Source organism: Wyeomyia smithii, chromosome 3 (genome assembly GCF_029784165.1).
Source record: "Wyeomyia smithii strain HCP4-BCI-WySm-NY-G18 chromosome 3, ASM2978416v1, whole genome shotgun sequence".
NCBI classification, from domain to species: Eukaryota; Metazoa; Arthropoda; class Insecta; order Diptera; family Culicidae; genus Wyeomyia; species Wyeomyia smithii.
The window spans coordinates 121,341,000-121,354,238 of NC_073696.1; the positions used below are offsets into that span (position 1 = coordinate 121,341,000).

General features: G+C 40.3%; 1 protein-coding gene across 2 annotated transcripts in view; it reads left to right on the plus strand.

Annotated features, from left to right (window-relative positions):
• LOC129726939 (MAM domain-containing glycosylphosphatidylinositol anchor protein 1-like) overlaps positions 1-13,239 on the plus strand; it is a 146,952-nt gene that overhangs the window by 122,991 nt on the left and 10,722 nt on the right. For both annotated transcript variants that reach the window (XM_055684231.1, XM_055684230.1), the window contains exon 11: positions 7,639-7,738. In XM_055684231.1, coding sequence (XP_055540206.1) covers positions 7,639-7,738 — 100 coding nt within the window. The remainder of the gene's footprint in view (positions 1-7,638; positions 7,739-13,239) is intronic.

The window sequence follows — 13,239 nt, forward strand, 5'->3', positions numbered from 1 at the left end:
TACAAGCTTGGAGTGCAGTACAGAACCGGGGCATACCACAATAGTTCATTAGAGTAAACAAGCACGTTTTTGTTCTTCTACCTTTTTACGTGGTATTAGTTCCATTTCAACGTTCCAGAGAATGTCCTCTTTCTGATACTAATAAAACAAAAAAAAAGTTTATTCATATTTACAATGACAGATAGAACAGTAAATGCAGAACTTTTCTATTGTTAAGAACTGCTTGCAGTGTTGCAGAAATGTTTCAATCAGCTTAATGTACAAGAAGATCATCATATTCTGGACACAGGAAATATTGTATGATTATGACAGCACTCAACCGATCGTTTGTTTACCTTCTCGAAATGACGATTCAGAACAAATTCAACAAGGGTCTTTATGCGTTGGATGTACCCAGAACTAAATTTATTCAGCTTATACATAAACTGGACTCGAAACATTTTTGTTAACCATATTAAGTTATTAACAAGTTCAATGGTTTAACAGGCTATTCTTGGTTGATTAGATGGATGTCGATATCGTTCGTAAAACCTAGAAGCATGTGAGACTTCGAAATGATGGTGCCGCTTTGCCGGCCCTCCGTATAGCACTCTCCAATACGATGTTGAATTATAAGTTTGACAGCCCGTCTCCCTGCTTCAAACCATCTAACGTCACGAAGGAGTCTGATATCTCACCGGCTATCCTGACGCATGTTGTAGAACCTTCAGGGGTGACACGTATCAGCCTAATTAGTTTTGTTGAGAAATCATGTTCGAACATAATTCGCCAAAACTCATTACTCTTAACTGTATTGTACGCTGCCCTAAAGTCAATGAATAGAGGGTGCGTCTGCAGGTTAAATTCTCGAAATTTATCGAGGATTTGTTGCCAGGTGAACATTTGGTCCATAGTGGAGCGTCTTTCTCGGAAACCACATTGGTAATCGCCAACAAAAGTCTCCGACAACGGCCTCAGTTTATGGAACAAAATACGGGAGAGAATTTTGTAAACGGTGTTGAGAAGGGTTGCCCCGATAATTACTACAGTTCAGGCGATGGCCTTTTTTTGTAGATCGGACATATGAGACCCTACAACCAGTCCGAGGGCAATCCTTCATCGGACCACATTCTCAGCATGATCCGGTGTAACGCACGATACAGCTGTTCACTCCCGACTTATAAAAGTTCGGCTGAAATGCCATCCTAACCAGCTGCCTTGCAGTTCTTCAGCTTTTTCACTGCTTTCTTCCATGGATGGTGGGTCCACAGCTTGTCATCATCCTCAATCACTATCCTGCTTCTTTTGACTAGGCTGTTTTCTGAATCATTCACCAGCACATTAAAGTGTTCCTTCCAGTGCCTGGCCACCTGCGTTCTATCGGTAATCAGGTTCCCCTCCCTTTCGTTGCACATGTCAGGGGCTGACACGTTTCGGTTCCTGACTCCATTAATCTTCTTGTAGAAGTTTTTTAGCATCGTGCCTGAAGAAGTAACCTTCAGCCTCTGCAAGAATCCACTCCCAATGCTGTCGTTTCTTACGGCGATGGAGTCTTTTTTCAGCAGCTCTAGCTTTCCGGTATCTTCCCACGCTCTGACGAGTCACAGCCGTGGCTTTTCATCCGTCTCTCGCTGCCACTCCTCGTCAAACTACTCATTGGACGTGGCTGTCGCAGCTGTACCCAGCACCTCTCCCGCTGTGATGCTGATTGTACTGTTTATATGCCTCCACTGTTCATTAAAGCTACCTCCAACATGATCCTCGATCCAGTCATCAACCTTCTGCAGGTACTCTGTAGCCACCTCTTCAGTTGATGGCCGCTGAATATTCAACTGTATCCTCCTTGTCGTCCTGGATTTCAACACGTTGGACAACCGGGCGCGAATCCTGGATACCACAAGATAATGATCCGAGTCAACGTTTGGTCCTCTGAACGACCTCACGTCTGTAACGTCTGAAAAGTGCCGACCATCAATCAGAACATGGTCGATCTGAAAGCAGACCTCTCCATTAGGGTGCCTCCAGATGTGCGTGCAAAATAATTGCTACAGATGGTCATTAGGGTGGGATAAAAAATAAATGTTAGCTCCCATGCACTTTTCGTGTTCCTTATAGGTCCCGTAACAACTGTGTAACTTTTCAGATCGATCGGTAAAACACCCGATTTGCGCCCGATTTTTTAAGTTTCCATACGATTTTATATGGGAAAATTCACTTTTTCAAAACTTATTCTCTAGAAATTCCCAGTTAGGTCCTAAAAATATATCAATACATGATATTTGCAGGAAATTTTCCTGGGGAAAACTCTTCTGAAGACCGTAAGGCGCTACGATGCTTGTAGAAACAGCTATTCACCCCAAACTAATTGAATGTATGACGGACGGCTAACAATTGAAATTTTCCAGCAACACTGCTACAGCAAAAGTGCATGGGAGCGAAAAAATAACACCATCGCTTTTTTCCCATATAACCGTGTCCCAGTCTAATGGTCATACCTCTGGCTGTAGCGAAATTGACAAGCCTCAGGGCGTTGTCGTTCGTAGTAGAGTGGGGGCTTTCTCTACCAATCACGGGGCGGAAGAAGTTCTCCTGCCCGATCTGCGCCTTTGCATCCCCGATGACGATCTTGATATCGTGTCCTGGGCACTAATTATACTTCTTTTCCAGGAGCTCATAGAACTCCTCCTTCTCTTCATCGGGTTATTGTTGGTCGGTGCGTACACATTTATTAGGCTGTAGTTGAAAAATTTGTCCTTTATTCTCAACACGCATATACGGTCACTGATCTGCCTCTGTAGTAGATGTGGTACTTAAATGAAGTGCCTGCAATAGGATCTGCTGTCTGGAATTCGCGTTCTCCCGTTTTCGGCCACCTAACCTGTATGGCAGCAACCTCCACATTCACCTTCTGCAGCTCTCTGGCCAGGATACCTGCACGTGCCGGTTCGAGTAGAGTCCTTACATTCCAAGTACCAAGTATCCAATAATCTCTACCAACGGCAACATCTTGACGTGTTGGTCCGTCATGAAATATTTATCTTTCTTATTTTTAATGACTATAATGCAAGTCAAGCTATTTTTATTATACGTCTTGCGGTGGTGTAATCGGAAACGCATCTGACCGGAGATAAGAGGTTGTGGGTTCTAGTCCCACCTGCTGGACTATATTTTTCGTAAATTTCTAAATAACTATTTCCCCAGTTAGTACATTTTTCAATCGTCAGATCCACATTTACTGCTTGAAATAGAAATAAAAATAGCTTGACTTGCATTATAGTCATTAAAAATAAGAAAAAATAGAAATATTCATAATATCACGACACACAAAAGGCTCGTATTGTGTCATTATCACTGAAACCGCTTAGTTGTTTTGTTGGTTCATATATACCTGCTACCCTTAACTAGCTTACTTACCTTTACCTTTTTTTCTCTTTTCAAGTAAAAGCGTTAAAACTTTTACGCTAAATGATCCTGAATCGGAAGTCCATCATTTAAAATTTATCCTGATACATATTGGTTGCAATGTATTGCATGAAGCTATTTCGGTTGAAAATAAAAAATTTTTTTCGCTTCGAAAAGCAATTTTTTGAAAATTTGTTTTGCTTTTGTCGTCGAATGTTTAAGTAAAAATCTGTTTTTTCATAACAACTCCTATGGTAGTCTACACCAGAAATGTTTAATAAAATGAAAATATAGGAAACAATTTCGTTTTAGAAACCTATTCCAAACCAAATAGAAAAACAAATGGCGTAGTCTCTTCAAGCCTGTTTTCCTGTTTTTCGGGAAGCCTCAGCATCGCAGCTAGAGAAAGCCAGCTATCTAGATGTAACATTTTTACTGAATAGGTATACACTTTCACGGCTACCTTTGATTTTTCCTAGCTATAATGCTTACTGTTACCCGCCCTGGAAGCCAAAATTGCAATCCCGGTACTCACTAACCCTCCTAACCAGCTCCAGACACTGTACGGATGACCCGGCATGAACGGTGTCGGAAACCAGGTTGCTGTCTGAAATCTGCAATATGTATCGATAGGATCATGTTTTGTTTTCGCAATTCCCTACCACATAGCATCTCATTTCCAGTCGAATCGGTGCACGATGCTTTGAACAAAATACCACGGAAAATCCGTGCAGATAAAGGTGGAATAGGGTAAAACTCCCATTGCTATTTTGAATATAAAAAGAAAAACGTTTTCTGTTCAAAATGTTGTATGGTTTTGCCTTTCTCCTAGAAAGGTATAGCAATCACTGGAAAAACCGACGGTAAAAAAGTGGTCTCAATGGCCGAATGTCATATACCACTCGACTTCTTTCGACGAACTGAGCATTTTCTGTATGTATGTATGTATGTGTGTGTGTATGTGTTTTTTTTCTCACTCACTTTTCTCAGAGATGGCTGGACCGATTCTCATGAAATTAATTGCAAATGAAAGGTCTAGTTGCGCCATAGGTTGCTATTGAATTTCATTGTAATCGGATTTTTAGTTTAGAGGTTATGTATCAAAATGTAAAAATTACGAAACATCAATATCTCAGAAACCACATAATCGATTTCAATAAAACTGGTTTCAAATGATTGGGCTGTCTATAAAATCCTGAACTTTTAAATTTCGTTATGATTGAACATATGGTTCAAAAGTTATGTAAAGAAAAGTTATCCAGAGGTTGTTTAAACTCACTCATTTTTCTCAGAGATGGCTGAACCGATTTTCACAAAATTAATGTCAAATAAAAGGTCTAGTTGCCCCATAGGTTGCTATTGAATTTCATTGCAATCGGATTGTAACTTTGTCCGTTGTCCATAAAAATGTGAAATCACATATTAAAGGAAACATATTGACTTTCTCCTAACGATCACTGGCTAATTAAAAGGTAGACAAGTGATCCAAATGGCGAAATATCGTATACTATTCAACTCACCTCGACGAATCGAGTATTTTCTGCATGTATGCATGTATAGGTGTACATGTGTGTGGGTGTGGGTGTGTACGTGTGTATGTGCACCTTTTTTTTCGCACTCACTTTTCTCAGAGATGGTCTGACCGATTCTTTCTATCTTGGTGTCAAATGAAGGGTCTATTTGCCGCTTAGGTTGCTATTGAATTTCATTGTAATCAAACTTTTAGTTTTGGCGCTGCGTCAGAATGTGAAAAACGCTCTTATATCACCGAAGCTATGAACATAGTTAAATTCAAATAAATGGGCTTTCAAACCCTTAAACACTGAATTTTATAATGTTTAAACATGTGGTTTGAAAGTTATAGAAAGAAACGAAACCCGCAGACTGTTTTAAACTATAGCTACAATCAAAATATGTGGCATCAACATCATTTAAATTAAATATTGTACTATTTCAATGTTTGCGGCCTTGCTCGGGATTGAAGTTGAAATTAAAAGTCATTTCTATCATTTCACTTTTTGCGTTTCTCCTAGAAAAGTATAGCAATCATTGCGAAAACTAAAGGTATAAAAGTGCTGAAAAGGGCCGAATGTCATATACCACTCGACTCAGTTCGACGAGCTGAGCATTTTCTGCATGTGTGTGTGTGTGTAACGCTCTCCCAATCTCACTCGATTTTCTCAGAGATGGCTAAATCGATTTCAATGAAATCAATTGCAAATGAAAGGTCTAGTTGCCCTATAAGACTCTGTTGAATTTTATTGAAATCTGATTTCTAGTTTACAGGTTATGTATCAAAATATAAAAATCACGAAACATCAATATCTCAGAAACTACACAACCGATTTCAACAAAATTGGTTTCAAATGATTGGGCTACCTAAAAAACCCACAACTTTTAAATTCTATAAAGATTGAACATGTGGTTCAAAAGTTATGGAAAGAAACGTGTTCTGGAGACTATTAATTCTCACTCATGTTCTTTAAAGATGGCTGGACCGATTCTCATAAAATCAGTGTCATATGAAAACTCTAGTTGCCCCATAAGACCCTAATGATTTTTTTTGCGAACGGATTATTACTTTTCCTGTTATGTTTAAAAATGTGAAATCCAGCTGTGAAAAGAAACATATTCTGATGACTACTTGGGCTCACTCACTTTTCTCAAAGATGGTTGACCCGATTTCCACAGAATTAGTATCAAATGAAAGGTCTAGCTGCCTCATAACACCCTATCGAATTTTGCTGTAATCGGAATGTAACTTCGTCTGTAATGTATCGAAATCTGAAAATCACGAAACTTCATTATCTTAGAAACTACACAACAGATTTGAACAATATTGATATCGAATGAACGGGATAGTTAAGGGTTAACTGATGAATTATGATTGAACACGTGGTTTCAAAGTTTGGCTCCCCCATACGTTCCCTTTTTATTTGATTATGATCGAACTTTAGCAACAGTTATGCATTAATTTGTTAAACAACGAAAGTCTATTATCTCAAGTATTACACGACTTATTTGAACATAACTAGTGTCATACAAACGAGTCATCTCTCAAACCTACAAATAACAAACTTCATGAAAATTTGATTAACTGTTCAAAGGTTTTGTAAAGAAAAGAAATTCAAAGACTATTCAACACTATAGCTGCTTTGAACAATATATATATGGCCTCAACATGATTTAAATGTGGTATCGTACTATTTGAACGTTCCCGGTATCGCTCGTGATTAAGTTATTCGAAATTAGGAGTCATTTTTTATATTTCGCTATTTTTGAAGCACTAACATTACGTCAAATTTCATATTTTATACTTTAATTACAACATCAATATTTTAGAACCCAAAGAGTGAATATACCTTTTTGGATTTAAGCATTCATGTAAATCTATTTTTACAAATAATAAGTTTGAATAAGAAAGGCTGAGTCTGACCGCTAGGTGGATTAATTTAGGTTTTTAAACATATTTTCGGAGACATCCTAAGGGAATGCCTGAAAATGTGATGAAAAATTGTCCTGAACCTTACACTAGTGCGTCAGCACCAGATGGGATGAGGTTGACAACATGAAACATGTATTCAATACATTTGCAATCAAGTGAGAATTTTATCGAACAAACTCGGTTGTATCAGAGCAAATCTGGTTTCGTGAACTCGCACAAGTTTCAGTTACGATCGTTTAGAGAGATTCAATAGTGTATGACCAAATTTGCGTCGACGATTCAGACGAAAATTCAACCGCTTCAGGTTACTACAAAAGTTTTGCTCAATCACGAAATGCAGGCGTTATCAAATTCAACACTATGAATTTTCTGCAATTTAAACAGTAAAACAATACTTATACTGTTAGTATTATCGATTTTTGCCTTTTTATAATATAACAGAGCCAGTAGAGTAACTATCAGTGGCTTTCTGTATTGCAGAGCATTTTTTATATATCAAATTGGCCGAATTATATTGAATTCTCATAATTGTCAAACACACATTCTCCGTACTATCAATTATAATAAAAAACCACCCAAAATATATCAAAGTCATCATTCTCTCTGTTCATGTTCATGTGTACGGGACGGCAAAATCATTCCGCCAAATCCGTCCCGCAACCCGCCGCGGAAAACACCATAAATTAACGGACGGATTTACATCCCGTGCAGTATCGAACGCGCATGTATAAAGTTTTCATCCAGCATCAACAATTGTTTCGCAATTCCGCAGTTTGAGAACCAAACTAAATAAATCATTCCACCCATTACAGATGTCCCGGTGTGCGGCCGTGAGAAAACCGTCCTAATTGGTGCATCGAAAAACGAAAATGTGGAAATTTTATGCGAGATTTATGCAGATCCGCCAGCAAGGTAAGAGCCCATTCTCGCTTGCAATGCCAAAACTCCCAACAACCAACCTATCGTCCAACCTCCTCACTCATGCTCTTGTAGTGTACGGTAGCGCTTAAAACTAATTGTCAAACGGTGTACGATGTATTTGTTGTCACTACTGCCACTGATACCTACTTTCGCTGCAAACCACAACCATTTTTTTCTCTGCTCTGCGATTCCGCCTATTTCGTGTGCTTTAAGCGTTTATTCAGTATCCGCCGGTATGTTTTGTCGCTCAACATTTCTGTCGATTGTGCTGTGGCAGCGACTGTCGGAGGATATCATTTTAAGTTGCACACAGAAACGCGTAGTTTTCCGAAAGTCATTGAAAGTTAGTTAGTGAATTTGGACGCATGTTAGCCAGGACGTGATAATTGGTGGAGAGCAGGTTTACAGTACTGGCTTTTTATTTTTATTTCATCTGGAAGGTTTTGCAGTGTCATTTGATATTTTCAGGTTATTTTTTCAAACTCATCACCGTTCTGATACGTTCCGCAGTTACATCAAGTTATATCGATGTTAGTGGAAATACTCAATCATACTGATGAAATGATAAATTAAATTTGTTGAAACTGTATAGAATTAGCATCCAATCCAATTGTGACAATTGTATTTCTATTTGTTTTGAAACATCTACATTATTTCAAACTCCAACGAATCCCATGAAACTGTGGAAATGATATCGTGATGAAACCGAAACAGCATACATTAGGTTTGAACATTGTAACTGTAAAGTACGTTTTGTCTCAACTTAGCGAGGTTGGTAACGCCTTCAACATTCGAGCTAATAACTTGTGGTCGAACCCCATCAGCAAAACCAGCGTTGGTGGAGGTGGTGGTTGTGTTATTGTTTTTCAACTCTGTATTTCTAATAAACTTACTCTATACAAGGTTTCTAAGGTTCTAAGCAATAATGCTTTGAACAAAAGGCATGCTGAAATACATACGTCGTATTAGAAAATTACTCTTGGGGGCATGCAAATAGTTACGATTAAGCGATTTTTCTGCGATAAAGCGATTCTTCTGCCTCTGACTTTCGCTAAGCTCACCAATACATTCTTGAAAAAAAAATGTAAATCGAATGCTTGCTACCGCGACATCTTTTTTGTGAACCTGTTTGGATTTTTTTAGCAATAAGAGCTACGCACGTTGTGTGTGTGGATTTTGAAAAATACAATCTTGTAATAATATTTTTCGACAAGTAGTTGAAAAGGTTGTTTGTAAGACACGACCGCAGGGTTAATGTATTATAATTTCGACAGTCTGTTTTATGTCAATTTGTCCCCTGCAATAGGTTTGGGAATACACTCGGTTAAGGTCAATCAATTTGATGGTATGAAGCGGTTAATTTTTAGCAATAATTCTCTTTCAACGTTCTATTCTAATAAATGATAACCTTGAAGAGAAGCGTTGCTTAATTGACTTGAAGTCGATGGAAAATAATGTTGAAAGTTTCTGGAAAACAGTTGTAGGTAGAATACCCACATCACCATCGAAACAAAACAATGTGGCTGGTCAAAATTATCTGTTCTCCTATACCGAGCATCGTTCCTCGTGTCAAATGTCATCAATTATCATTCCCTGGAGAAGTTTCGTCGTGCGTCCTTCTGGCCAGTTTTATTGATAAGAGGGACTTATTTTTGTTAAGAGGAAGTCACGCAAAGGTGTTGTAGATTTCAGCGTAAAGGAAGGGTAACTGGTAGGGAGCCTGAGAATAAACCCGCGCTTTTGGTCCTTCTTGGCATCGAATGGTCTGATTCTATCAAGATTCGGACCCACGACCATCCGCTTGTCCTTGCGGTTACGCAGCTCCCCGCAGCATGGGTGATGGAATGAAAAAAATTGACACACAGACAAAATCACATGTCCGGTCACGTGCAGCAGGTTTCACAGGCATGTATGACGATGCTTCCTTCACAGATGGGAGATCCGGAATCTAGCGCTGTGGAAAGTGATCTTTAATCACTAGTGTCATCCTCCGCTTTCCCCTGTTGGTCCGCCCGCTATGGTCGGGCTTGGTGCTTGCTACTGATCCATTTAATCATCCTCTTACTACAGTGATCGGAAAAACTACAATGGAGGGCACCATTAACCGAATTTTCTGCGACGCTAATCGCTAATCGGTTAATTGACAAATTTAACTCTTGCTAATCGCTAACCCATTATTATGTACATTGTTATATGGAGAATCGATCATTACCCTTGTTAAACTTATTACTCATTAAAATAAACGAAAATTATTGCTTTTGAATGCTCTTGCAGCCGCTTAGCCCTTCAAAATTCACATAACAATTTTTATACCTGAGGGTTCTGCTTGTATTTTATTGAAGTAACTAGATGAATCGAATTTTTCAGGAGGGCGGAACTAAGGTTACTTTTTAGGCGATTATGTTCACGCGGGTTTTCGAATGTGTTGGCTCTTTCGCGTGGAGTTTCAATTCAATTTTCAAATTTGAAGCCCCAAATATTTACAATTTTTCTCTTAACTTTCACCGTGATTAGTAGGTGAAAATAACCAAACAATTCCAAGCCGTGGTGTGGCCTTTGCTATACGTGAAAGTCATCTCCATTCCACTCGGTTCATGGCTGCAGTCCGCGTAGGGTACGTAGGTCGTCTTCCACCTGATCGATCCACCTTGCCGCTGTTCACCTCTTCGTCACGTCCCTGACGGATTGGTTAAAAAAGAAATCTTTACCGTCCGTCCGTCGTCCGACATCCTTACGACATATCCAGCCCACCGCTACCTACCAAACTTAAATGTGTGCATAATTGATGGCTCCCTAAGCAGCTCCTGCAGTTCGTGGTTTATTCACCTTCTCCACACTCCGTTCTCCATCTACACTCCACTGAAAATGGTAGGCAACACCTTTCGCTCGAAGACCGCAAGGTTGCGTTGGTCTTCCACAAGCATAGTCCATGTCTCATGACCATCTAGGACTACCGGTCAGTGTTCTGTAGATGGTCAACTAGGTGCGGCGGCGAATTCTACTAGATTGGAGCGTTTTCCGGAGTATGCGTGATTTCCGCCATAACGCGTCGATGAATTTCTCTGCTGGTATCGTTGTCGACAGTTACCAGTGAGCCCAGGTACACGAACTCGTCGAGCACCTTAATTTCATCACCACCAACTTGAGCTCGGGGTAGGAGATTAGCACTGTCTTCTCGTGAACCTCTCCTTTCATGTACTTCGTCTTCAATGCATTGATGACCAGTCCAATCCGTTTGTCTTCAGCCTTTAATCCGATGTACGTGTCCGCCATCTTCACAAACAGTTCAACCGACTTTTGAAATATCGTGCCACTCGTGTTAATCCCCGCTCTTCTTAGGCGTCGTACACAAATTACGTAACGCATGAAGGGGGGGAGGGGGGTTGAGTCTGCGTTATTTATTGTTACGTAGGGGGGAGGGGGGGGTAATGTAGAGACAGTTATGTAACTGTGATGTTTGCTCGGAATTGAAAATTTCGGAGGGGGGTCAGGCTGATCAGCGTTACATAATTTTAGGGGGAGAGAGTCATTTCGTACGTTACCTATCGTTACATAGGGGGGAGGGGGTCTGAAATCTAGATTTTTAGCGTTACGTAATTTGTGTACGACGCCTTATGCGAATTCCAGGGCAATATTGCACAGTAGGCACGTGAGACCATCACCTTGCCTTAAACCTCTTCAAATTCCGAAGGGGCTCGAGAATGCCCCCCATACTCCAACTACACACCTCACTCTATCCATCGTCGCTTTGACCAACCGCGTTAGTTTGTTCGGATAGCTGTAATCGTGCATAATTTACCATAGCTGGTCTCGATCGATTGTGTAGTATGTCGATTTGAATTCGATGAATAGACGATGTGTGGGCACGTTGTATTCGCGGCATTTCTGTATAAGCTGCCGAACTGCGAATATCTGATCCATGATGGCGTGGGCACCCATGAATCCCGCCTGGTAATGCACCAAGGACTGCTTTGCAAACGTTGATAGTCGACGGCAGAGTATCCTGTAGGCGGCGTTCAGCAGGGTGCTTGCCCACTCCAGCATATCGCCCTTTTTATACACGGGACACACTATACCCTTCATCAACTCCTCCGGTACTCGTTCTTCATCCCAGATATTGACAATCTATCCAGTGCTACTTCACCGTATTTGAACATCTCGCTGGGAAGTTGGTCCACTCCAGCAGCTTATTGTTTTTCAGCCGGCCACCTCCAGGAGATCGGGGGCTGGAATCGTCCTTGAAGAGGTTACCGTTCAAGCTCCTGCACATATCGGCCTGCGGCACGTAGTCTTTACGGGAGCGGTTCAGCTTCTCTGTAGAACTTTCGAGTGTCGTTAGCTTAGTACAGCTTTTCCATTGCAAGATGATTTCGATCCTCCTGCTGGCTGGGGCTGTTCCGTAACCGTCGATATCGTTCCGCGTTCGCTCTCATACGGTGTTTCAGTATTCTCGCTCGTGCTGCGTTCTTCTACTCGACTAATTGCATTCACCGTGAAACCAGTCATTTCTTTGGTTTGGAGCCATTGTACCTTGTAGCGCTACAACAGTGGTACCCTGGAACGGGGCGAAATTGATCAATTTTTATAACAATTTTTTTTATTCACATTCCAGAAGTACCTACTCAAACTAGGTGGTATTCGACTATTTTAAGTCGTTTTCTAGAAATTGGAAGTCACCATTCAAACTTCGACATCAATTTTGCTAGTAAAATAACAGATCGCTCAATATGTTTTGTTTTGCTACTGTAAAAATAATCTCACTGCACTCTCGGCTGATTTTTGTAAGACAGAATATCCGGATACAACTAAAAACGTTTTTTTTACGTTCTGTTATCTTACATAACCAAATAAAGGAAGGTTCTGTGGTATTTTACTAATTATTGTTCGGGGCTTCAACAGTTTTGGCATAACTTGCTTTACGACGTAAATGCCGCGTCGATCAAGCCAAATTCTCCTACTATCGGTGTTTTTCGGATCCGAAAAAAGCCCAGATGCTAACATTCCGTTTCTGAATTTGACCTTCTGTTCATTCGACACAGGTTTAGTGCGTAGGCAAAACTAGCGCTATGACCCCGTTGACGTCAATGGTCTCTTCCAGCCCCTGAAGTAGCATGGTGAGGGCGGAGGATACACTTTCTCCTATTGCTTGCAAGATAATTCCACTTCAACTTTAAGGGGTGACACCCAAATTTTCAGTTGGGAGCTTCCGAGAAAATGTACATTCGGTGAATTTTGTATACCGCTTGTTCAGCGATTTTAAAAACTTTTCTATCAGTAAAGTTTACTGGGATACATGAATATATATGTATACAACTCCACCAACGTTATCACGATTGTTTCCACTATCAGTGTTGTCTTGGTTTGCCTCCGAGCAATACTACAGTTTCACTTTGTAATGTATCCGTGGAACTGCGTTGATATTTTGTTGAAAACCAAGAAACCATTTTTTCGCAAAACAACTCCTGAAAACATGTCCTGAAAGATGAAGAATG